The 23,024-nt window shown below is 41.2% G+C and overlaps 2 protein-coding genes across 4 annotated transcripts in view; both read left to right on the plus strand.

Moving 5' to 3' along the window:
* Window positions 1-2,131: 2,131 nt before the first annotated feature.
* On the plus strand, window positions 2,132-17,845 carry lrig2 (leucine rich repeats and immunoglobulin like domains 2). The gene is made up of 18 exons (XM_011475037.3): window positions 2,132-2,804; window positions 3,257-3,331; window positions 3,829-3,963; window positions 4,052-4,195; window positions 4,314-4,457; window positions 4,602-4,745; window positions 5,009-5,152; window positions 6,566-6,646; window positions 6,944-7,015; window positions 7,265-7,333; window positions 11,667-11,830; window positions 12,232-12,543; window positions 12,782-13,063; window positions 13,623-14,063; window positions 14,155-14,307; window positions 14,704-14,844; window positions 15,150-15,419; window positions 15,619-17,845. Exons 1-18 carry the CDS (start codon window positions 2,614-2,616, stop codon window positions 15,849-15,851), a joined length of 3,195 nt encoding a protein of 1,064 aa, XP_011473339.1. The 5' UTR covers window positions 2,132-2,613; the 3' UTR covers window positions 15,852-17,845.
* A 1,829-nt stretch (window positions 17,846-19,674) lies between these two features.
* The window catches only part of LOC101160155 (membrane-associated guanylate kinase, WW and PDZ domain-containing protein 3), a 129,192-nt gene continuing 125,842 nt past the window's right edge, over window positions 19,675-23,024 (plus strand). The window contains exon 1 of one of the 3 annotated variants that reach the window (XM_011475040.3): window positions 19,675-20,674. In XM_011475040.3, the coding sequence (XP_011473342.1) occupies window positions 20,368-20,674 (307 nt within the window). In that variant the 5' untranslated portion in view covers window positions 19,675-20,367. The remainder of the gene's footprint in view (window positions 20,675-23,024) is intronic. The other 2 variants (XM_020703262.2, XM_011475038.3) reach the window with 2 other exon arrangements.

A 23,024-nucleotide genomic window follows, 5' to 3' on the forward strand; every position in this document is an offset into this window, starting at 1 on the left:
TCAGGGTATGCTTGGTTCCCATAGCAACTCATGCTCTGAACATTACCAGGAGGGTATTCCAGGAAGCATGTTTAAACTACCCTGACTTTAACCCTGAACTCTGGCTGAAATCCGCCTGAACTTGCTTACTCTATGTCGGTATGTCGGTTCCAAAAGACCGGATATGAGTTGGCGTAATTACGCTTGACTTGGTAACCCTGGGTTAATGCACGTGCACAGCAAGTACATAAAAGGTATTCTCAATGGCTCGCCAATTTCCGGAGGAGTCACCATGGAAACGCGTGGAGAAAAAAGAGCGTTATACTCCAGTGAGAGGAGTCTGAGATTTTACTGACGGCGGATGGAGATTATACGTCCATCAAAAAAAGTGATACCCTGCATCATCAAAAAAAAAGAGTTTCTGCTTGGAGAAAAGAACGACAAAGTAAACGCAAGAGTTTCTGATCTTATTTTCATTGTGACGCATATTTATATAACTTATCCAACTTAAATTAATTCAATTGGTAACAAGTAATTGAGTTAAATTCATTCAACCAAATTTCTTACGTCTATCCAACTCAATATTTTTTTTACAACTCAGATTTAAATATTTATCTAACTAAATGCGTAATATTACTCCAATTGAATTATAATTTTTCCATCTTAATTTATTGTAATTCTTGAACTCTCATGTCTAAATTTGAGCCTGCAGATAGACTCATTTTTATAACAATAAAATGAATGAATCTAAACAAAGTTGAGTCATCAAACCATTTACCATAGCTCTGAATTTATCACAATATCCATAGAAAGTAGGGCTACTAAATAAACTGATCATCCTCTTCCTCCCTCTCACTCATGGTGCAGAAAGAAGTAAATATAACAGTACAAATAACTCACACAGTAAAACAGCTAAACTAAACACAAATGGTCAAAAAGCCACACTTGGACCCAAATCTGCCCAGACAGGTAAAGGGAATGGTATTCCACAATTCCTTGCGGTGATGATCTAACACCAGCACCAAAGTTACACTTACTTAATTGAATTAATTTGAATGAAAATAAAATAACAGTCTAATAACTACGTGTTATTTTTAAGCTGACTTAACTAAAAAAAAAAAAAAAAGATTTATCTTAACTGAAGCAAACAATTAAGATAGATCAATGTAAAAGGTTTATCTTTAAACATCCATATGCGGTTTTCACACTCTCACAGTTGGGAAAAGTATTATCTGAGCTTCTTCATCCACTAAATTATCTTCAAATGGACACACCATGCTGCTTCACCTCTCTGAAAACTAACTAACCTTCAACTAAACCTGCTCCAGACCAGGTTATGTTCAGAGCATGAGTTGCTATGGCAACTTGACATACCTTGAAACATACCTCCATTTCTGGAACCGAAAGCTGAGGTTATCCACTTCCTTAGCCTCAAATTTACCGTGGGAGCTAGCATAACCTGCTTTCTGGAATACCCCCCAGTTTTCTTAATCTAGAGCTTTTTTGTTGGTTGTAGGCAAAAAATAAAAATGTAACAGGCCTACAGTAGTTAAGCAATAGAATAAAGAAAAGAAAAACTCTTTATATTAAAAAAGTTAAAATTTTAGTTAATGAATAGTTATTATTATTTTTTAAATCTTCACAATGTCTGAGTTTTGAAAGAAAAAAGTTAATGGTTTTTTCATTTTTAGTGACACATGTTGACTTTATTTCAGCTTTTTTATTTTAAGAATCACACCACTTCACATGTAACTGATTTCAAAATGTATACTTAATGTATCATTACACATATCATTACGATGTGAGGCCTAGTTTTATTTGCTCTGTGCTTGTGCTGTATTGTGCTTTTCTTATTTATTTATTTTTGAAACTTTTCTTGAGTTTTTGCACACATTTTTTGGTTGATTTTCGAAGTACACTGTGTATCTTTTACTAACGGTGAACACACAGAGACGTTTTATGGATTATGGGTTTAAATCATGACTGTTACTTTTTTAAATGACTTCTTTTAGTTGTGCCAAACTTTTCGGTTTCTAATAAGCCGAGCAATCTTTAAAACATGTTTGATAACGGACCAATCAGATTCGTGAAAATGTTTGACAAGTTTCGTGTTGGACCAATAGCAAAGCTGTAAACACGCTTGAATGGGGCGGGATCTTAGATATCCTATGTCGTCAACGTAGTACGGAGCTTTGTTTTCCTGAAAAAGACTAAACACGGGGGGAAAATGGAGACTAAATATTACAAGTTGAGTGAATTTAACATTTAGGTTTGTTTCATTGCTATTAGCTTCCAACGATATATTATGTAGGAAAAATATGTTTATTTATGTGAGGGGGGGACCGCACAACGAGCTAGCTAGCCAGTTTGCTGCTCCGTGAAGCTATCTTGATTGGAGCGGAAGGAATTCCAGGCTCTGGGAAGAAGGGACACTCTTTCTTGGAATGCTTCGTGCAAGTTGGAAAACGTGGTTTTATTAAGTTTGTTGTTTTAGTCATGGTGAGATAAATATCCAATATGCGTTTGTAGACCGATGTGGGACAACTGGGATACTTTTATGTCTTAACTGTGAGCGTGCTCGTTGAAGCTTTAGCTAGCCACGTAGCTACCTCTGTCTGTCGGAGGACATTTAAAATGGCGGAAGGTTGGCCCATTCCTCGAGCTTTTGTCGTCATGATGCTCTGTGTGGGTGCCTGGGCTGGATATTCTTCCTGTCCTGCTCCGTGTTCTTGTTCGAAAAGACAAGATGATCTAGAGATTGTGGATTGCAACAGGAAAAAGCTGTTGGTCCCTCCGCAAGACCTCCCAGAAAGAACAACTCATGTGTAAGTAGAAAACTTCATCTGCTTGTTGTAGCAATGTTGTTATAAGCACCAATTGTTGTTTTGAAATAAAGGCAGCAGAATTATTAATGTTGTACTTCTGATATTGACAAGTGATTGAATTTAGTTTTAACTTTCCCACATTTCCTTAACATAGGATTATATAAGAAAAAATGTTTACAATTGACCATCATTGTTACCCAACAATACCTATTTATTATTACAGCAGTATAAACATGCATTTTTTTAATTTTTTTTTTTTTTTTTTGCAATTAGGTTCGTAATACATTCTTACAGTGTAAGGAACAAAAACTATTAATAAATTTATGAATTTTACTAAAAAAAAAGTTGTCTGTCTAGAAGATGCAATCTGTACTTTGCTATTTGTGAAAAGGGTTGTTGCTAATAATATTTATAAGATGCATGACGGCGGCGTTCTGTTTATTTCATTTCAGCACCATGAATCATAACGAGCTGACTGTTTTCCCCTTTCTTGGAGAAGGGTCTTCCAACATAACCTCACTGTCATTGTAAGCCCATCATTCTTTTTTGTGCTTTTTTGTATCGGTAAAATTATTCTTCACACACACAGCTGCTGGTGCTTTAAATTACAGGAAGGCACAATGTGATCATATTAACAACAACACTTGTTTTCACAACATGAGTTATAATAAATTTTTCTTGCCATACACTGTCCACACCCACCACTCCAATACATTAAAAATAGAACTTTTGCTAAAGGAGAGAAAATGTTTTGAATGTGTGACACACATATTGTAGAACTTTTAAGAGAAGTTGGGCCATTTGATCATATGTTTCTCTATTTGTATTAAGAAAGCTTTCATGATGACGATTAGGAAGGAGGAGGATGCCAAGTGTGTTTGAAAAGAACCCAGAAGAGATTAAGCTAAATTAACCAAAAATAAAAAATGTATACATGTTAACACCACAGTGTCTTTCATGTGTCGTATATGGTTTATTGTTAAAAATGTTCACTAATACCAGACTTCATTTGATAAAAATTCAGAGTCCACAATAAAATCATGGAGGTGTCGATGTATCTGCTGCAACCATATGTCTCCCTTGAGTCACTGGACCTGACCTCCAACTCCATATCTGAACTCACAGTCGGGTCTTTCCCATCCATCCAGCTGAAATATCTGTAAGCACTTAAATACTCATTTAATTGTTTCTATTTCATGTTTGTATTCCTGTATTTCATGTTTTATTCCGACTGTTTTATCCTACAGAAATCTAACAAACAACAAGATTAGTGTCCTTGAGCCTGGCTGCTTTGAAAACATCTCCAGCTCCCTGCTAGTGCTGAGGCTGAACAGAAACCGAATAGCTGTGCTTCCCTCCAAAGTGTTCAGACTTCCACAGCTTCAAGTTCTGTAAGTATATAACAAGTGTTTTAAAGTGCAAAGTTAAGTCGACAGCTTGCGAAGTTGCTATAACTTCATGTTCTCAGTGTATCACAGAGAAAACAAGTGACAATTATTCCCTTTTTAGTGAAATGAAACGCAACAGGATCAAGTTTGTGGACAGCCTCACATTTAAGGGAATGGACTCACTGAGGTCACTGAAAATGCAGAGAAATGGTATCTCAAAGCTAATGGACGGGGCTTTTTTTGGTCTGACCAACATTGAAGAATTGTGAGTACAAAGTGACATTACATCAGCGTTAGTCTAATCTTTTACAAATTACTTTTAGTGCAACTAACAGGCTTGAAGTATAACAAGTATAGCTTATCTGTAGTTAGTTCCTGAATTGAGTTTACTCCTTAAACTTTCTTTTAGGGAGTTGGAGCACAACAACCTGACTGAGATTGACAAAGGTTGGCTTTACGGTCTCCGCATGCTTCGTGTCTTGCAAATCAGCCACAATGCTGTAGGAGTTATCCGACCAGATGCCTGGGAATTCTGCCAGAAGCTGGAGCTACTGTAAGTGTGTTTATTCCATATTTCTATATGTTTGCAAGCAGCCTCCTTTTCATTATCCTTTGGGTTGGAGATTCAGTTTGTGTATGGTTTCCTGGCACATGATGGGTAATTTAGGATGAGTTGGCATTATCTAGCTCCTTTTATCTAAATAGTTAGTTTGACAAAATGCCTCATTATAATGCAAACGTGTTCTTTCCAATGCAAATATTGAAGAATTACACACGTTGTTTTTTTTTTTTTTTGTGACTGACTGTTCTGTACAGAGATTTGTCTTCCAATCACCTGACTAGACTGGAGGAAACAGCTTTCATAGGATTGGGTCTCCTGGAGAACCTGTACCTGGGAGAAAATGCCATCAGTCATTTGGGAGAAGGGGTGTTCAGTGGTCTGACAAATCTACGTACTTTGTAAGTGCTCTGACACACACACAGCTTTTCATGTATGTTGAAAGAAGTCATTTGAGCCATAAAATAGTCTTGGCTTCCACTTAGTTTTGTGCATTTCTATGAATAGCAACAACTACTGCAGTTCTGTTTGTTTCAGCCTTCAGTCCTAGTTGTGTTTGAAAACTTTGTGTGTTATTCGCAGTTTGTAGGAATACGTTTTAAGGCTTTTTCTTAATACAATGATCGATTGTGATAGCACTTGGACTCTAAAGCAACTGCATGAACAGATGTGAATTTGTTTATCTAGCTAGACTCGCTGGGTAGTTTTAGGATAAGTGAATTGCTGCAACAGTAAACTGCTCAAAAGGTCTTAAAATTCCGATCCCTCTAAAAGTGTTGAATATAGTCAGGAGTAATTACCGCAGAAAGGCTGAGTCACTTCACTGTTGAAGTCAATGTTTGCTGCTGACGTCCCTAATCCTTCCCTGTATAGTACGGCTACAACAACTCAAATACTGGTGACTGAGGATCATTATTTTGCAGCCTGAAAATATGTAAATAGAAACTTTTGTTGTTAAAAAGCCAAAGCCTTGCTTAAGGTTGTATGACCCCTCCCCCTCAAACACGCACATGCTGCTGGACAGTCAATGTAAAAACTCTAAAAGATCAGGTAATTGAATATGTAAACATAACCAGCTGATCTCCTAACCCAGTTATAGAGGATATACCTGCAAAGCTGTGTGTTTAGCAACACTGTCTTTGCAGTAAATTGCAGCAATCCATAAATTTCTTCTCCTACGATCAGTATAAGGGGTAAAACAGCCTTTAAATTACCATACATTTTTACAGCCTGTGTTCTATAACATCCAGAAAAACTGTCAGCAAAGTCATTCATGCTTTGAGTCATTGAGTTTCTCGTCTTTCCTATTACTGTGAGTAATAGTAGTTTAATGCAGATGACCCATGTGCATCAAGCATGTTTCTCACAGAAATGAAACTGTTTCCAGCACTGAACTACAAAGAAAAAGAGGTTTCACTTGGAGACCTGAACCTTCCTGCAATACTTCATGTGAGAGGGTCATTTGGGAGTGCTGGACCTCTTTCAGAGGCTGCCAGGCGTGAGGGAAGAGAAACAAAAGGCCCATGACCCATTGTAGAAATACAAGGCCTCTGGGTTTTTCAGTTCATTCAAGAACTGTATCAGTTCTAAACAGCCACTTATATCCTCTCATCAGAATAGCGGGGGCTTGGCGCTATGGCACAGCCTGAGAGTGTGGTCTTTCTGCTTGCTAGTCATCCAAGTATGGGACGCTACAGCTCCACGGTTAAAAGAAGCGGCAAAAAGCTTTCCTTGTAGTCTGTTGCAGGAGAAAACTTGAGATGTTCAACCTGTGTAAAGTATTGTTATAAACCAACAGTGTCATTGTTTTTCAGAGATATCCACAACAATGAGATTTCCTGGGCCATTGAAGACTCCATTGGTCTATTTGATGGAATGAAGAAGCTAAGCAATCTGTGAGAACACTTGAACTTAATAACACACCCTTTAAAACTATATTCAGATGTATTTGTCTATTCTGTACACATTATTTTGTCTCAGTTCTCCAAACAGTTCAGTCAGGACTACTCTTAATGCAATATGTAGCAAAACGCTGACTTGTACAGATGTTTATGCCTTTAGAGTTGTTTCCCTTTTTCTGCCAAATAACCTGCAGAGCTGGTGGTAAAGTTTGCAATACGGTGAAACCAAGACCAGATTTTGCATGTTTTACATTTTTACTGAGTGTTTATTTATATTTTTTTGTATTTCAGAATTTTACAACAAAACAAAATCAAATCCATCACAGAGAAAGCTTTTGAAGGCCTGAAGGAGCTGGAGTATCTGTGAGTTAAACCATTTATTTTGTTGTTTGTTTTTTGTGTTTCTTAATAAAAATCAAATGTCCAATCAATTGTAATTCAAAAGTGCTAATCTTTTTACTTAGAAATAGAGAAATTCATATTTTTACTTGATGAATGTTTGTTTTTGTTTTGTTTTTTGGACATTGTCCCAGGGCCGTTTAGTGATATAAAAAAAACGACTTTGTTTGATCAAATATGTGTGTCTAATTGAGATTTCTGTTTTGTCCAAAGGGACCTGAGCAAAAACGACATAATGTCCTTACACCCTCAAGCCTTCTCCCAACTGAAGCTTAAAGGATTGTGAGTATATGCTAAATTGCAGCTCTCATTTGCCCATGTGAGGAAGGGGGGGGCTTGTTCTTAACCTAGTTGTCTGGATTGATTCCGTTATTGTTCCATTATAAAGACATGACAGGAATTCAGATTCTCTGAAAACATGAGCCATATTTGCATTTTCCATAAAAATGTTGTGAAATATTGCAGCCTGTGAGGATTTGACGGTCTGCTGTTGACGTTTGTATCCACACACATTTCCGCTCATTTAGCCACATAGACATTTTACATGGGGAGCTTTGGTGTGCTAGGTTTATAATCACTAGCCGCGGTTACATGCGCAAAATATCTTGATCGGATCAATAGTCGGGTTAAAATCCAACTGTGTACATTGGATCAGAAAAACCTTTTCCGATTAGAAAGAACGTTCACATGGTCACACTTTCGGTCGGAATAATTCATTTGGGCATGCGCAGTAGTGTTGAAAATACCGGAAGAGGAAATGAGTTCCACTGTAAACAAAGTGAGCTGCCATATACATGTATGCAGCAGCTCGGTAATATACAAGATGAATGTGCTTTTCCAAATGGGCTTTTATTAATGTTATGAATATTATGGAGCGCCTGTTCACTCATCATTTTATTTTTAATCTGTGTGGTCAGTGCTTTGTTTGTGGAAGAACGGAGCTGGAAGAAGGGTTAGGAGAACGCTAACAGGCGCTAACAACATTTAGCCTTTGATGAACACAAAATCCATGCTGGAAGTGCCGCAGTCAGCATCTTGGCTGCACATAAATATCTGGGAACAGGGCTCCAGACTGCGACCATTTGGTCGCATTTTGCGACCAAAATTTGAGAGTGTGCGACTGAATTTTACATCCAGTCGCACATGTGCGACCAGTAAATTTGCCTCCCCCACCCTACGTATTTTTTTATACATTAAATGTGGAAGGGGCACGTCAATGGTCAATGAAATAATCAATGAGACGCAAGCGCACACACACGCAGGCAGACACACACTCGCGCACATATTCATGAAACGCGAGCACAGACACTCGCGTGATGCCCGTCTGTGAGGCGGCCACTGCGCGTGAGAAGAATAAGTCACTGTAAGTGGCTAAAATATGTGGAGGGGGCGGGGCCTAGAGATATTCGCGCGCGCGTAAACATCTGTGGGAAGGAAACAGAGACAAATATCACAACCTGATATGTGCGTCTGAGCTATGAGTAAGTGAACTATTGATTCGTTCTTCCGACCTGTGGCTAGTGTACCAGTGCCAGAGTGTACAGCAGGGGTCTCAAACTCGCGGCCCGCGGGCTATTTGCGGCCCCCAAGATGATATTTTGCGGCCCCCGCCTTAATATGAAGGTTTAATGTTACTGCAGCCCGCCACTTTTAATGAATGACACTTTTTCATTGTCGTGCACGGAGATGACCAACCAATCACAGTGGGGGCGGGACAATGACAGGGCTTGAAAGCAGGACACCTGACAGCCCCCCTCCCTCCCCAGACCACATGAAGGAGTTCCTTACTTTCCTGTATCTCTTCGCTCGTAATTTTCTAAATACATGCAGTCCGTGCTGAACTTTTCTCTGGGTCACACAGACCCGGAGGAAGGTTAAGTTTTGGTTACGATTACGGCGGCGCATCAAACGGTTTATGATAGGCTGATACGGCAGCACACCGCCCCCGCGGGAGATGGTCAGCTGAGGAGAACAAATGTCCCACACCTACATGCGTGACAGCTAACGGGGCTTGAACTTTAAACACGCTCGAGCAAAAACAACATTAGTTTCAGACACACTGAAAATACGTGGGGAAAATGCAACGATAGACGTGTTTGAGATGAACCGGCACCTTGCCTGGGTCGTTGGGGAGACCAGGCCGGGGGGGGGGGGCTGTGAGATGAAGGCGGATCTGCAGCAAGACTGAAGGAGAACAGGATGTTGGAGTTGTCCTTAACATTCAATTTAGTTTTAATATTCTTCTCCCCCTTAGCATGATCTGTGTTATTATAAATTTATTTTATGATTATTTTGATGTTTTGTAATGCATGTAGCCTTTTTAAATGAATTGGTATTTTAAATTATTTTAATTAATCACTCAACTACAAAGACCATCAGGACACATGTCCCATAATGCATTGTTTTGTAGTCTATAGGGCAGCTTTCAGTCAGTTCAGTTTTCAGCTGTGTCCGGGTAGGTTTGCCCCTTGTTCCCACCCCTTTCTCGCGATATTTTTGTGATGATTGACAGTTGATGTTGGAGCAAAACCAAAAATATATGTCTCACCAGGTGATCTGCGCAGCGTTGCGTCCACCTGGGTGATCTCAAACACGCTTATTGTGCATCTTGGCTGCACCTATTTGGTGTCACAAAGATAAATTTCCATCCGTTTTCTTTACTTATTTGTACTGTCATGACAGCGATGGTGCTGTCAGTTTACCTGTTGTTGCATTTTCAAAAGTGAAGAATAAAATGCGACACTGAATTAGAAACAGCACATTGTAATTTATGCATCTATTATTAAAGTATTTATTAGTAATACAGTGAAAATTAGTACATTTGGTTAGCATGTTGATTTACGGTATGCGCCCCTAAATTTTCTGGTTGTGCCCCTAAAATTTTCAGTTAGGGGCCACAGTGCTCCTAGTGAAAAAAGTTAGTCTGGAGCCCTGGGGAATACCATCAGCCTTTATTTAGTCGGGACACGACTGGAAATACAAATCCACGTGATTGTTTGAACAGTTTCTAAGGACTGAGTGACATTTCTGCTTTGAAAAGCTCACACACCGCCCCAAAGCAGCTGTGTGAGCTGGAAGTCTAAGCTCTGCTCGGACACACGGTTCTCCTGAGTCTGGCAGCCGCTAACCAGAGCGGCGGGACAGATTGCAGTCAGAATTCTTCCACACATAACAAAACAACAAAACGCACATGTAGCAAAGCATCCTGATCCTCCCTTCCCCTCAAACACAAAGTTATTAATCCGGCAGCTCTGCTCAGAGACACAGTTCGCTCGGTCCACCGGCACCCGAGCCCGGACTGCGCAGGGTCCAGACGTCACGGGGCATGAAGCGCTCCTCCCCCGCACCCCCTCGTGAGGGGTGTAAGAGAGGGGAGAGGCGAAGAGCCAGTGGGGCGAGGGCAGGGCGAGGACAGAGCGGCGCTTCGCAACAGGCGTCCACAGAGCAGCCGGTCGGTCCTGTTTGAGCTCCAAAGCTTTCTCTGGAGTGAGTGAAACATACATCTATGCATGACGTTAAACCAGAGCAGTAGTGACACACGATCGGAATGAACCGTAAACATGCAACACGATGGGATCAACAATCGGCATAACCCACCTATCTCGATCGGAAAGAAATTTTGATCTGAACAAGTCTGATCGGGGCAGAGTATTCCGAACGGCGTGTTTACATGACGCATTTTTCTTCCGATCAGGCATTCTTTCTGATTACTTTTGTCCATGTATACGCAGCTACTGTCGGATAAGTTCTTTTATGTTGAATAAGTTGGAGTTAGAACATATTCAACTTTTAATCATCTCTGTAAAAACCAGGAAGAGACTCGTAGCTGTCATAATTAAATACTCCATGTTCTTTAGAACATAGTGTTTTTTCTGAGCCTCTACACTTTGCATAAACACGCTAAAACTTGCAGATAATTCTTTTTTAAACATGCTTTAGAGAACATGTCTGCACATTCCAACCGGTTTCTCAAGTTTATTCTCTATTATAACGAGACCTGCTGTGACAGCAGTCTCCTGCATGGGAGGAAAGGTTGGATCAGTCCATACCAGTGAAGCCTCTGAGGCAGTCATCATGAAACTCCCAGATAATGTCAAATGCCGTAAAGAGCACATTGTGACAGTTGGCCTGTTAGACAAGCTCTTTTAACAATGCATTTTATTTATAATACACTTTACTTTTCAATAAAATAAAATACTCAGTTTTCCATTAGAACTGTTTTTAGTTTGTTGATGTTGTTTCTATCAGTCAATGTGTTTTCCAGCCATACATAAACAAAACAGCAAGTAGACTACTTTTTTTTTGTATGATTTGCAGATAAGTCACATTTTGCTGGTTTTCTTCTTGAGATTTCTACTTAAGGTAGAAAGTTTTTGGATTTGTGAACAATGTGAATAAGCTGTGCATTACACTAAAACTAAAGAGGTACATTTGTTTTATCCTCAGATGTGTATCAGTATCAACTCTTCTGTAAGAATTGAGCCCCAATGCGTGCTAGAATATACATGTTTGCTTAATGCATATTTTGACATGTTTAAAGCTCATATTTTTAAGTGACTAGTGATGACATGACTATTAAGAGAGCTGTTGGATCTCATGTTCTTATTTTTTTCAGTGTCCTGAACACAAGCAGCCTGCTGTGTGACTGTCACATGCAGTGGCTTGGGCCATGGTTGTCAGAGAGCCCGTTTCTACAGAGTGTTTCCGCTGTCTGTGCCCATCCTGCAGATCTGTTTGGTCGCAAAGTTCTGTCCATCAGCCCGGAGGAGTTCGTTTGTGGTCAGTCGAGTGCAGTCTCTGTTTGTTTTTGGGAGTCCTTCGCTTTCCATCTGCCACTCTCACCACCTTGACTACTAATTGGTTTAATGGCTTTTGTTATTGCACAATATGACAACAGAGTGAGCATCAGAAACACAAATAGCTGTGCTTTCTTCCATCAATCTGTTATTTATAGATGTTTCATTATGGATGGGGTCATAGGTTTAGGTTTAGTCCACCACAGCTGTGACCGGGCAAAGGCAGGGTCACATACATAGACAGCACTCACTCATGTTTGGTTTTAAAGCATGTTGGAACATCAGCAGCAATTTCTGGAAGACACCAGTCAATCTTCAATCAAAGCTCTGCAGGAAGAGGATTACATTAGCACTAATGCAGTTTTTTCCCTTTCTGCTCCACAGAGGATTTTCCAAAACCTCAAATCAAAACTCACCCTGAAACATCTGTGGTTTTGCGTGGGAGCAATGTGACGCTGAGGTGCGTCGCATCCAGCAGCAGCGACTCACCAATGACCACTGCATGGAGGAAGGACGGGGAGGTGCTGTATGATGCAGAAGTGCAGAATTATGCTCGTTATCAGGAAGGAGAGCTCATCTACACCACCGTCCTTCACCTCCTCAATGTCAACTTTACTGACGAGGGCCGTTACCAGTGTGTGGTTTCCAACCACTTTGGCTCCAACTATTCCAACAGGGCAAAGCTTACAGTCAATGGTGAGAGTCATACTCATGTATTTCAAGAATGATCCAATTTATGCAGAGAATAAATCTGTACCTCTGTTTGTTTTGCCTGTATCGTAGAAATGTGTCTAAGTTTTCTTTGATTTTGTTTGTTTAAGTTATTAAATATGTCAAAGAAATGGTTTGCTGTTGTGCTTTATTTTGTCAGTTCAGTAGCCTTTAGGACCTGACTGCTAATCTTAAAGCCTTTTTTTTTTTTTTGGTATTTCAGAGATGCCCTCGTTTCTTAAGACTCCCATGGATCTTACGATCCGCACCGGGACGATGGCCAGGCTGGAGTGCGCAGCAGAAGGTCATCCGTCACCGCAGATTGCTTGGCAGAAGGATGGAGGCACGGATTTCCCTGCAGCTCGGGAGCGCCGCATGCACGTGATGCCAGATGATGACATCTTCTTTATTGCTAATGTTAAAACCGAAGACATGGGAGTCTACAGCTGCACCGCCCAAAATGCAGCCGGCAGCCTTTCGACGAACGCTACGCTTACTGTCTTGGGTGAGTAACCTTTGTGATTAGAAGGTTAATTTTATCTAAAGACTTACTCTAATCAGATTTTGAGCTGTTTTAAAAGCATACTCTGTGGTCTTTTGCCATTTTTAGCCTAAATCAAAATCTAATTAAATAAAATGAAAATTACTAAATTTCTTTGGAAAGAACTTGCTTTGCTGGAGGATCTCGTTGCAGAAAGAGTAAAATCAATACAACACCCAATACAATACAGACAACATATCATCAGGCCTGCTGAAACAACTAAATTAAAAGTTTAAAAATGACCTAAAAAAGAATTGCGTGTAACGTAGCTGTTTAACAGTGGAATTGAGGTTAGTGTAAAACTTGATGTAGATCTTTGCTCTGAATTGTAATGAACTTTGCTGTGCAGTGGACATGTAGATTATTGAAAGCCCTCTGACTGAAGCCTTGCTGCATTTTATCATCGCGTTTGTTACGAGATTTCAGTAGAATTGCATTAACTGGTGACAAACCAAATGTTAGAAAAGGTTATAAGTTGCTCTTTATTCACCCAAAAAGTATGTGATAAATCTTCTTCTTGTAGAAACTCCTTCCTTTGTTCGGCCACTGGAAGACAGGACGGTGGCCCGCGGCGAAACCGCCGTACTTCAGTGTATAGCCGGGGGAAGCCCAACGCCACGCCTCAACTGGACCAAAGACGACGGCCCTCTGGTGCTCACTGAGCGACACTTCTTTGCTGCTGCCAATCAGCTTCTGATTATAGTTGACGCCGGTCCAGCTGATGCGGGGAAATACACATGCATCATGTCTAACACGCTGGGAACCGAGCGCGGCCACATCTACCTGAGTGTCTTACCGTCAGCAAACTGTGAAACTGGAGCAGGTTATGACCCGGACGGCTGGACCACCGTGGGCATCGTGGTGATTGTGGTGGTGTGCTGTGTTGTTGGAACTTCTCTGGTCTGGGTCATAGTCATTTATCACATGCGCAGGAAGACTGAGGACTACAGCATCACCAACACCGGTTAGTTTGGAGATTGTTGTGCGCTTGAAACTTTAAAGGTGCTGTTAAAAAAAACAAAGATTTTTTTATTTGATTTTTTGTTTCTTTACAGATGAGATGAATTTGCCAGCAGATATTCCCAGTTATCTGTCCTCTCAGGGAACCTTGTCAGAGCATCAGGAGGGTTACAGTAGCTCTGAGGCAGGAAGCCACCAGCAGCTCATGCCCCCCCTCTCTAATGGCTACATTCATAAAGGCACTGATGGTTAGTATTAACCATCCACCTTTTGTCTGTTGCTCAAGGTTTTAGCTTTGTCTTCCACGGAAAAAAACCTATTGGGTAATTCTATTCTGTTCATATCATATTAGTGCTTTGGAATCAAAAGTATGTATTTTATTCATCTTTGTAAAACTACACGTAATAAAATGGAACGTTTTCTGAAGCTGCAAACGACGATAAAGGTTTTAATGTTTATACTTTTAATGGAAATGGACTGTAGGCTCAGTAATTCAATAATCATGGGTTAATAAACAGAAAACGTTTTTTTTTTTTTTGAATTCCCCACCCTTTATTGTTGTCATGGTTGTTGGGCTTCAGTTTATGTCTAAAATGATCCTCTTGCTAAAGGGAAAATGTAACCACGTATGCCGGTTGTTCCAGGTGTGTGTTATGGCGACATGAGCAGTGAGGTGGAAACTGAAGGAAACGGCGTGCTGCACTGCAGGGTGGGATCTCTGTTCTCAGGCCGCAGCAGCTTCCATCCTGGGGAGGCTCATGAGGGTCTAGCTGGAATCCCCGCAGGTGAATATTCCCTTTGGTTTGTTTGTTTTGGCCCATTTCAAACTGTTGGACTCATAACTCTGTGGGAGGCATTTCAATGTGTCTATTTTATTTACACAGTCAAATTCCGGAGATTTACATAATGTTTGTATCACAAGCCTAAAATTCTAAGTAAAGACAGTTTTCAGAGTACATTAGCTGTAATGTATATTTTATAAAAACCCACACTTTTTTTGTGCTGCTGTTCAAAAATGTTGTTTTTTTTGTTTAAATGAATAGAGGGGGGAAAAAGCTAGAAACTCTGAAGTGACACATGCTCTTTCCAGGCGGTCCAGGTTCCTTGGTCATCTGCTCCGACTGCTACGACAATGCCAACATTTACACTCGTACACGGGAGTACTGCCCTTATGCTTATGTGGGGGAGGATGATCCTCTGGGCAGGGCTACACCGGGCTTAAAAGAAAGCCTCAATGAGCATGCCCAGCAGGAAGACGCCACGCTGGAGGGCCTCATCAGCAACCACGACTCCTCAGTCTTTCTTGGCCCAAATGACAAAGTGCTGGGCGGTCACACTCCATCGCACCACTACATTAATGGTAAGATATTTAAAAAAAAAAATGGACAAACACGCAGGTTTAGAACGATCATTTCAGGAGTATCTGTTTTTTCTCTAAAAAAGCGTTGTAAACAGAATTATCTTTTTGTAATGAATTGAAAACTTGAAAAACCTAATGCAGGGCAACAGTTTTGTAGCCATTTGCTCTCTGACCCTTGTCTCCTTTCATTTTTGTGCAGATTACCTTTGTAGATCTTTCTGGACAGAAGAAGAACTTCCATCGACAAAACTCCAACCCGGGGAGTCTTCTCTCTCTGTGACTGTTCACAGGACACATTCTGTGACTTCTGCTGCCGACTGTACAGCGGAACAGACTGAAGCCACGGCTAGCCATTTCCCAAGTCCTTGCACCCAGGACCACAGAAGTGCCTCAAACAGGACTAACTCTGACAGGCATCAGACTCAAACATAGGTCATTTACCCTCTTGCCACATTCTTTCTCTGAATTGTTGCTGCAACCCTTTGTCCTGACCCCATCTTGACCCCTCACCCACTACCTCCAAACAGACTCCTTACATTCTGCCAAAGATGCTGTCTTGTATGTTTACATGCCCGCTGCACTCAAGATGGCCTGCTAACATCCTCCACTGTGTAAAGACCGCTGCATTAAGTTGGATAAATAGAAAAGTGATTGAAATGACCTTGTTGGGAAAGGAGGAGGTGCACGGATGCTTTCAGTAACCACGGCCAATGCTGCCAAGCGAGAACTCCAAGTCGCGGTAGCATCTTCACAAGCCCGGTCCTTAACGACTGTTGCTATGGGACACTTTCCTCATGGTACAGAACTTTTTCGAGGCAGCCCTCGTGACTCTAGGAGAAGCAACTCTTGCTAAGTAGAAAACTTGGATCAAACTTTGGATGTAGCACCCTGACCAGCAGTTCCTGATTGATGATATCAGAAAAAACAACCCGGAAGAGCATTTCTACAGCCATTCTGAATGACTTGTATGCAAATATGGTGTGTAAATCAGTATATATGACTATATCCTATATTAGCTTCATCCATTCTTAGTTTTGTTCCATATAAAGTGAAGTTGTTGATTCCATAATGTTATATGTTTAGAATAATGAACAGTTACCAAGTCTATATTTTCTTTGCACATGGGACAATCCGTTTTGCTACCTTTGCCTTACAGGTGGATGGCCTTAAGGATTTCTCAGTAACCATGGGGAGAGCTGGTTGATGTTTTGTTTTTCTTTACGGTATGCACTGATTGTTTAAGTTTGGCCTCTTAGTGATGTGTTACAGGCACTTGATGGTGGCAAACACGCAGTTTACATGGATTACATCATAGGGATCTATTGTCCACTTTTTTGCTCAAAGCATTTAAATGATCCATCCATTCATATTGAGTGTGCCTTGGTTTTCTGCTCTGGACTGTGAAAAAAAGAATGTATTGTAATATTTTATATATGTAGGTATTTGTACATAATGATCTCTATTGAGTTCCATACTCCTGTACATTTTCAGAGAAGTTAGAATTTAAAAAAAAAAGCCTTTTTTTTTTTTTTTAACGTAAGTTGACATCGTCCCTGCATCATCATCACATGTATGTGTTTATATCAGTATAAACACTGATATGATCAGGTGGTGCTTTCTCTAAAATGGAAAAGTGTCAGCAGGCGGTTGATGTGCTTCAGTCTAGAAATGGAAATGTTTCTCCTGTAAATGAATGTAGATTTCACAATCGTCCTGGAGAATCCTCTTGTTGCACTTCACGGTTACAGATGTGACTAACCTTACATGCAGTTTCAAAAACGGCTTCCTGATCCTTCTGTAGGTGTAAATGCAGCATTGAAATGCCACCGTGTGATGTAGCGGCACCTGAGCTTTTCATTTTTGTGATCAACTTTATGAATAGTTGTATAGAATCACCTTGGACCATTCCTTCCTCAGTGGTACTCAGACATGCTCTGTATTTTTCGAGTCTTCTCTCCTATGTTTGGTTGAATTTATACTTGGACCACAAAATGTGTGCAACACATTCTAAGCTTGATTTTTGTTTTTTTTAAATCACTGCAGTTTTATTTTCCATTTGAAGACCAAAAAATCTCCGATCAATGCTCTTTCCATTACAGTTTTATCTTCTTTATTGCTGGCCAAAGTCAGTGCAATGCCTTCCATCGAGTGATGAGAAAAATGTTAAAGCCTTGTGAAGTCATCCTAACTGGAGCTGGATGTCGCATCAATTCAGCCTGCAGTATTTTTCAGCAACACAGCCTAAAGTCATCCTATGCATTTGTTTGATCCTCCTATGACTATACCAAAGTTTAGCAGTTGTTACAATGTTAATATTTAGTGCTGCATTTTTTTTGTTATACTTTAAATTGTACATTCTGTAAAGCATGTCTAAGAATCCTTTTGTTACACCACCTTTACTCAAATATTAAATATGACTTCTCGTACGCTGCTGTGGGTTTGTTCATGATCAAATCTATCCTGTTTGCTTCTGTTCTGGTTTTTAATATTTAGAATATTTTGGAATAAACTAATACAATTTTCTCAATCTAGATATTTGAAATTGAGACCCAATGTGTTAGCCATTACAATAAAATCTCAGCCAATTTGGTTGTTATTAAGAAGAAAGAAAGCGGATTAGTCTTTGCAGGTGTGCTGTGTTGTTTGTCTCTGAAAGTGCATTTGGATATACCTACAGGATTGAACTTGGGTCACAAATAATAACAGCACACTCGTTTTAGCAACATTATTTCTGGACACACAGTGGAATGATGTTAAGAAGCCAAGCCAACTATAATCTGGATTTAGACATGTCAAGCCAGCTCAAAGCCAGCCAATATGAGCTTTAAACACTGTTGGCCATCATTAGTTTTGACGTCAACGAGAAAATAAAAAAAGCCTCGTTTAGGTCTTTGCTGCTGCAGAAATCCAGCAGATTCTCTGGGGAACAGCCTCCTCACTTGTCCCTGGTTTGCTCCAGACACATGGTTGCTTTTCTCATCGGCTCCTTCAACCCTGTGAATTATTTATCAGATTATTGAGGCCGGCAATTTAAACGCAGACCAGGGGGCCAAATTCCAGATAACAGAGACAACTCCAGCTTGGTGAGACAGCATGCTCCTGGTTCTCTGTTAGAAAATGAACGGATCCGTCTGAACACGGCTACACCACACTGATGTCTGACTGGGCTGTTTGTCAGCGTGAGCAAATGTTCAAAACTCATCATGCTGAAGGCTTTGGCACAAGCTACCAGCACCATTTATTTCAGGTTGAGAAACATTAACATTTATTTCAGGAGCCAGATGAATGTGCATTAACGCCAACATATGTGCACCAGTTCCCTTTTTGCAAAGCTTTTGGTCATCAAACCAACAATTGTACAGAACCAATCACAGTTGAGGCATTTTTTTATGCAAAAGCTGAGCACTGAGACGAAGATACTGTACGTATTACAGGTGAGCATGAAGACTTTTTTCTGTATGAGAAAAAGTCAGTTTGGCATCCATTATGATTAGAAGCTTTGTAGGAAATTCAGTGCAATTTCGGTGGCATTGAAGCCAAAAGTAAAGAATTAAAAGACATGATGAGGTGATGTCATATGTCCTTGCAGTACAAACTTGATAAAGAGTCACACATTTTCCAAATTCTAAATTGTTTTTTTTTTGGGGGGGGGGGGGGGGGGGGAATAAACAAAAAGAGCCATGAAAATATGTTTTAGCAAAAAAAATGTATTTACTATTATGTTTTTTAAAAGAAACAATTCATTTTAATGTGAGGATGTCTTTAAAAAAAACAAAGGATTTAAGTTTGGACACAGGGGGGAAAGGCCTTTTAAGCTGATATAAACAGGTCTGTGTTTAATGGGCTGAAGGTAATTAGCGCATTGATTAATTATGGTATTAAGGACTTTTGAAGTGAACTGCGCCTCTGCTTTCCATGTTTAAATCAATGGGTGGCGCTGTGGAGACATTAATTATGGTCACTGAAAAATGCCCCCCCCCCCACACACACACACACACATTTACACACGTTTGCTTTTACGTTGCGTTTTTATAGAAATTATACAATTTATAAAACAGCTGGTTGTACTTTTGTTATAAAAACGTCACGCAAGTATGGCCTAATATGAAATATGAGTCTTTTAAAATAAATACAGATATCAGGAATTTTAATATTAAAATACATTATAATGCTTTTAAATTGTAATATGTTGTTATAATGTTTTTTTTCTTTCCTTTTGCGTGCGATTCTTTATTTCTTTTTCTTTTTCAAATGAGTTATGAGCCTACCGCAGCACACCGAGGGATGGAGCCCGCATGTCATGAGTCTGGCAACTGCTGCTGCTGAGCGTAAGGGGGCGTTTTGGAGCGTAGCAACATCTCTCTTGGCGGTACCAGGTGTGTTCAAACCTGTGGCAGACAAACTCCCGCGGATGTCTCTCGCTTTAGTCATTAAGGGGTGGAACTCAGCTGCGTAAACAACCTACTGCTGAACCGCCCGGCTCTTCCCAGCCTGCCCAAAGGTACGACGGAATTCTTGGAGACGGCGCACAACAACGCCTCGACGACACAGACTCAGCACAACCGTCCTCCCAGTCAGACAGATGTCTAATGTTTACATTTTGGTTTGACTGCTTGGCATCAGGCGGCTCGTCCAGTTGAGTCAAAGGCGCGGACATGGCTTCAGGAAACGGCACTCGATCGTCTTAGTTTTTAATCATCTACGCTGTACGTTCTTCTCCTTTACGCACGAGACGCGCTTGGATTTGTTCCGCCGTGCGCTCAGCCGTGGCATGACAGCTCCGAGTCCGATCCTCAGGTGAAGATCAGCCTCCTCAATGTCAAGGAGATGACATTCCCAGCTGGTCGAAAGAACAGATCAGGGGGTGTTATCAGGCTGCGTCACTCTACGTTTATTTAACATAACTGACTTCCATCAGTTCAGTTCGGATTTTAAACTAAACAAAACGATGTCCAGAACGCTGAAAAAGAAGAAACACTGGTCAAGCAAAGTGGTGGAGTGCGTCGTGTCATGGGGGAATCTGGGGGACTTTGGCTCCGTTGTGGAGGTGTTAGGAGGAGCAGAAGTCGGACAGTTCCCCTACCTGGGTCAGATGAAACTGGACATACTTGTGTGTCACGTTGGCAAGCTGCCCTACTACGGAGATGTCCTGCTGGAAGTAAACGGGACGCCTGTCAGTGGACTTACAAACCGCGACACTCTGGCCGTCATACGCCACTTTCGGGAGCCGATCCGCTTGAAGACCGTCAAACCAGGTGCGTTCTCCTCTGTTTCCTGTGCGCTGCTGTGCCACTCCAGCTCTGATTGTAGGATATGTGCTTACTACCTAACATAACAACTCTCATGGTGATCCTAAAGGACTCAGCAGACAGAGCAGGGACCTGTTACTGCCAGCCTGGGTAGCAGAGGAGTTACGCACAAGTGATAAAGCAATACTTCACAATCTTTCTAGACATATTTTAAGGCAAAGCTATACATAAAGTTAGTGGAAGTTTTGCAAACTGGATCAAAACTGGCAGATACAGAATATTGCAATGACTACTCCATTCATTGGTTCCTGAAGGATACCCAGATTTCTTCTGTGAGCCCCTCTGTCCCATAAAATCTAATTGACTAATTCCTTCAGCACTTTCTCTGGGAGATCGAAGAGTGATGATGGTAATAATGGCTTGCAGCCAGACAGGAGCCTCCTGACTTAAGTGCACTTATGCAGAGAAATCTGGGCCATTTTCATCCTTCCATTACTCACTGCTGCCCACTGGCTACAGACACAGTGGGTGTTAGTTGTGTTGCTCTCCATTGTTCCCAGTGTAGTTCCAGACCAACTTCCACTTTCCGTCCGTCGGCTCAAACCCTTTTAGCAGAAACATTTAAATGAAAGCCCAGGGGAGCCAGTTTAGCTCGTGCTGGTTTGCGGCGCCTTCCGTCTGTGAAACCCGGGTTCGACTCCAGGCTGCTCCCTGTTCCCTTCTCTACCTCTGCCGGTTCCAAGCCCGGTTTGAGAAAGTTGCGTCAGGAAGGGCATCCGGCGTAAAAACATTGCCAAATTTACCATGCGACTCGTTCGCTGTGGCGACCCCTGATGGGAGAAGCCGAAAGAGGAAGAAGATTTAAATGAAAGCCCAGATTGTTCAAAATCAGCATTAGCAGTTGACTCCGAAGACCACAGCTGTTCGGGTGTACAGGCACGCTTGTGTTTCCCTTCAGCCCCTCTCCAATATGAGAAGTAATTTGTATGTATTTTATGTGCAAACAGAAATTGAAAGCCAGAGTGTTTGCTTTGACTTAGAAGTCCTGTCCTTATTGGAGTGTGTTCACCTGAAGGTGTGTGTTTTCGGGGCTCCACACTCCCCAGAGCTCCTAACATCATGCTCTCTGCCCCACTAACCAAGAATGATTAATAAAGGGCATGGAGGAAGGAGGGAGCAAGGCAGGGAGAGCGGCACAAAGAAATGAAGAAAGGGAGAGAGACGGGCAGAAAATCAACCCTGCTCTGGCTGTAGGCTGGACTCCCACGCAAGACTGTTTTTGCTCTTTTAAGCTCACAAGGAAGTAAAAGGTGGCAAAGATGGGACAATTCCTCATTGCATTTGTATTTTCCCCCATCTTTTCCCTTTCATCTCAATTTTCAATCCTGACCCCAATTTGATTCAGGTGCATGCTCATCCATGAACCCTTTCCAAACGCTGGCAGCATCCTACAGGAGTTGTTGCATGGTCTGCTAACACACCCATGCACAACTGCATTATATGTATACATTACTGCATGGGAGCTTCATGTTTATTTCACACCTCTTACATAATTGAGATGGCGAGTGGATTTTCTACACCCTGTTAGATGTGGGGGGGCCTTAAGGATCAGCTGTTACCAGGAAGCCCAGAGAACTGCTGTGACACGACGGTGCCGGCAGCAACGGACAGATGAGGGAGAGCCAGATGTTCTGCTGTGCTTGTCCCAGAATCTTTTTGTGCTTCTGTTGGCTTTGCCCTCTGCAGCTCCTATTGTGCTCCTGCTGCTGACAGCTGGGGAGGAACATTAAGGGATGATTTAAAGTGTGCAGACCAAAAAAAAAAAAAAAGATGTGTGGCAAGAATAGAGAGTTTGCAATATGTGAGTCCCTACATGGCCTATTATCTTTCTCAACTATTGATTGAAAAGGAGTGCAAGCTGAAAGAGTCCCGCACAGCATTTTCTATAGCTTCCTTAAGTGCATCATACAGTATGTTCTCAGGGGTCTGTTAAGAAGCTTCTTTCACATGCATGGATTCTTCTTTGTTAACCACTTTGCAGTGAAGTTCATGCTAAAGCATGTGCTGATATTTCAATTATTCTGCATGTTGAGGATCAAATTTCTGCCGTCTTCATGCCTTCCTCCATTAAAACCTCTGAGCTTGATGTCGGCATCTATTTCCGTCGGGGACCTCCAGCTAAGCTTAGGAACGACATGCCAAAATTCTGTTCCGCTAACATCTTTCTATTTTCTGCTCTGCTCATGTTTGCAGCTGCAATCATTGTTCAATCACAACACACAACCAAAAGAATGACTCACAATGAATGAATAATTCCTCCTCACTTTCCAGAGTGCAGCTCATGCTTTTGTTTAAC

The sequence above is a fragment of the Oryzias latipes genome, chromosome 5 (genome assembly GCF_002234675.1).
Source record: "Oryzias latipes chromosome 5, ASM223467v1".
Taxonomy (NCBI): Eukaryota; Metazoa; Chordata; class Actinopteri; order Beloniformes; family Adrianichthyidae; genus Oryzias; species Oryzias latipes.